The sequence below is a fragment of the Helianthus annuus genome, chromosome 8 (genome assembly GCF_002127325.2).
Source record: "Helianthus annuus cultivar XRQ/B chromosome 8, HanXRQr2.0-SUNRISE, whole genome shotgun sequence".
Classification (NCBI taxonomy): Eukaryota; Viridiplantae; Streptophyta; class Magnoliopsida; order Asterales; family Asteraceae; genus Helianthus; species Helianthus annuus.
The window spans coordinates 9,324,845-9,328,597 of NC_035440.2; the positions used below are offsets into that span (position 1 = coordinate 9,324,845).

At 38.2% G+C, this 3,753-nt stretch overlaps 1 protein-coding gene across 1 annotated transcript; it reads left to right on the forward strand.

Moving 5' to 3' along the window:
- Positions 1-2,152: 2,152 nt before the first annotated feature.
- On the forward strand, positions 2,153-3,356 carry LOC110871961 (probable ribose-5-phosphate isomerase 2). The gene has a single exon (XM_022120728.2). It carries the CDS (start codon positions 2,413-2,415, stop codon positions 3,193-3,195), a length of 783 nt encoding a protein of 260 aa, XP_021976420.1. The 5' UTR covers positions 2,153-2,412; the 3' UTR covers positions 3,196-3,356.
- Positions 3,357-3,753: the final 397 nt, after the last annotated feature.

Sequence of the window (3,753 nt, forward strand, 5' to 3'; positions counted from 1 at the left end):
CCAATATGATGATCAGGAATCGAATAAACCTTCGATTCAAAGTTCTGATTGGTAATTCTGAGTGAAAATTTTTCCGACGCCAAAATTATGAAAACAGGGACGATAAACTTTTTCACTGGAGTAACTCGTGCGATGAATGTGAATCAAGTAACCCCTTTGATTCTGTTCGTCTTTAATGTTCAAATAACAACAATCAAGTACACCCTTGATCGATTCAATCAAAATCCGATATTCAATTTTTTTATAAAACAGGGGATTCCGTTCACAATTGTTCTTCGTTTACAATTCAAAGTTATCAAATAAATCCCCATATATTTTTCGTCAAAAGCGGAAGAATCGACCCGTGAGCTCCCCATATATGAGAATTTTTTGTTTATATTTGATGATGATTAAGAGAATTTAAGTGTAATTGCTAGTCTTCTAAATCAAAAATAATATATCAGTAAGTAAAAAATACTTTTGAGTTCTTGAATTACCTTTAAAAGTGGCATCAGAGCCTGTTGCGATTCTCTTTTCCCGTTTTATCATCTCTACAACAAAAACTGTAATCGGAGGAGATATCCGATTGAAGAAAAAAAAAACTCTCTGTTCTTCGAAGTTTTATACAGAACTTTAACCATAAGATTTCGACTGAAATCAAAGTGATCAAAGGATTTATTTGATAACTTTGAATTGTAAACGAAGAACAATTGTGAACGGAACGTTCAAAACCATCGCCGGAAAACGTTTTAATGAATCCCCTGTTTTATAAAAAAATTGAAAATCGGATTTTGATTGAATCGATCAAGGGTGTACTTGATTGTTGTTATTTGAACATTAAAGACGAACAGAATCAAAGGAGTTATTTGATTCACATTTATCGGACGGGTTACGCTGTTGAAAAGTTCATCGTCCTTGTTTGCATAATCTTGGCGCCGGAAAAATTTTCACTCGGAATTACCGATCAGAACTTTAATTCGAAGGTTTATTCGATTCCTGATCATCATATTGGATAGAAAGTTGCAAATGTGTTAGGTTGAAGAACATAAAGAATGAACTGATGAAGTGGGTCTGGGATTTTATTAGGGTTTTAATAACATCAGAAGCATGAAAAGATGGTTTTACCCTCACATGCTATGCATGTGAGGCCATTTAACATGGATTAGTAACTGGGTTAGTGATAAAGGATGAAACTGGCAATAAAATTAAACTTAAAGGGCGGTTTTGGCAACTTTTAAAGATTAAGGCTGAAACTAGCAAGATTGATGAAACTTAAAGGATGTTTTGTGCAATTTACTCTTAACTCTTTTAAAACTGGTATTCGCATAAGAATTAGCTTTTATTTTCTTACATCAAACTCGACCAACTAGATCCGACTCTGATCGACATTCGAGTTGACCAACTAGCTCCGAATTAACTATCTAGATCCTATTCTGATTTACAAAACTACTATTTTGTAGCATGATAGATACCCGACAGTTTTTGGTTCAACATACCCAACGGTTTTTTTTTTTTTTAATACATTAACATATATACCCGACAGGTAATTACCTTGTAGATCCTTGACAAGTTTTAGACTAGGGATGAGACAAACTTTTATAATCAAATTTCTTTTTAATCTCTGTCTTGTATGTACAACTTGAGGGTATCCGGTGTGGTGCGGCAAAGGGTTCGGCAAGGCACTTTGCCGCGCGGCAAACACCGCCGCCGACCCTTTGCCGATTCGGTTTCGAAGGTCACGCGGTGAAGCCATGCCGATGCGGGGAGATGATCGGAGGAGAGAGAGGGAGGGTATGAGAGAGAGAGGGTAATGTGGGGTGGGGTCCATGCCATCTCTCAACCAATCACACATTTTTCCTTTTTTTTTTTAAAAAAAAAAGTTTACCACTTCACCAAGTGTCTAACCATTGCGAACACTTTTTAACAAAATTTAAACACTTTTCACTGATTGATTGATGTAGTACACTCTGATTGTTTAATTTTTTACTTTTTCACTCTATTTAACATTTTAACCACTACTTCCACCCTGAATCTCATTACAAGTTTAGATCCCAATTTGTTCCAAACGAAAGTCCAAGTAAACCATAATAAATAAAGACATTAAATAAACCAAAAAAGAATAATAAAAAAACGCTGGAATCGATTTCGTCCCAGAAAAGCTGAGATAGAGATTTAAAACCCCTCGGGTTTATTCCCGGATATGATTCTCCACATTTAACTAAGTTTATTCCTTCGAGGTCTTCTCCACCACTCTCCGCCGCACGCCACCACAACCCCACCACATTCCCCTTCTATAAAACCCCACAGACTCACACAAACCACCAATACCCACCACACAATCTCATCTTCACATTTTAAAACATTTTCACTGATCCACAATCCCCTCTTCACATCCACCTCACAAATTCAATCCACAACAATATTTATACAACAATGGCTACAACATACGCCCCTCATTTCATCGCCTCCGAAACGACGTCGTCCAGTTCAAACCCAATTAAAATGGCACAAGACGAATTGAAGAAAATCGCCGCATACAAAGCGGTAGAGTTTATCAAATCGGGTATGGTTGTCGGGTTGGGAACCGGGTCGACAGCAAAACATGCTGTCGACAGAATAGGTGAGCTTATCCAACAAGGTGTATTGACAGACATTGTCGGAATCCCGACATCAAAGAAAACACACGAACAAGCTTTGTCGGTTCACATTCCTTTATCGGATCTTGACACCCACCCGGTTGTTGATCTGGCTATTGACGGGGCGGATGAAGTCGACCCGGATTTGAATTTGGTTAAAGGGCGGGGCGGGTCATTGTTACGCGAGAAAATGATCGAATTCGCTTCGAAAAAGTTTGTTGTGATTGTTGATGAAACGAAACTTGTGGATTATATCGGTGGAAGCGGGTTAGCTATGCCGGTTGAGGTGGTTCCGTTTTGTTGGAAATTTACTGCACATAAACTTGAATTGTTGTTTAAGGAGTCGGGTTGTGTTGCGAAGCTCCGAATTTGCCCCGAAACAGGAGACCCGTTTGTGACGGATAATAGTAATTATACAATAGATTTGTTTTTCAAGAAAAGTATAGGGGATTTGAAGGCTGCGGGTGATGCGATTTTGCGGCTTCCTGGAGTGGTGGAGCATGGGATGTTTATTGATATGGCGACTGCGGTTATTGTTGCGGGTGACGGTGGTGTTACGGTGAAGAACAAGGAGAGGTAGTTTGTTTGTAGGTAACAAACAATGTTAGGATATGAAAAGCTTAATGAATTGATGGTTTGTGTTACCTCTTGTTACAAGGGAAAGTTTATAATTGTTATGCAGTTTATTAGTTTTATAACTTAATGGGGATTATTATTATGATTAAGATTAAGATTTTGTTCTTAGCTATGTGTTTTAGATGTTTCTTTTATGCATAGAGATGATTTTGATTAGTATTTTTAGCTAAATATGTTGGGATTTTAGGATTGATTGTATTTGGACATTTTTCCTGCAAAGGGTTGGATGCTGACTTGATTTAGGCAGATACACATTATGTTTTTTTAATCACATGACTTGGTTTAAAAAGCATGATCTAGGCGCGCCTGGCCGTAACAAGGCTCATGTCTCTGCGCCTTAGGTAACCGTAAACTAGGAAGCGAGCGCTTTTGCAATTTTTCGGTTAGGCGACGAAGCTACAAAGCGCACGCTTTGTTGACCAGATGCTCAATCAAGGCCCGTTTAAGAAAAGAACACATAAATGGGGTAAAGATTAAGGTTAGTGGCGGAGCTAACCCACTA

Excerpts from the sequence above, each read along its gene's own strand:
- LOC110871961 (XM_022120728.2), top strand. The coding sequence starts at position 2,413 with ATGGCTACAACATACGCCCCTCATTTCATCGCCTCCGAAACGACGTCG.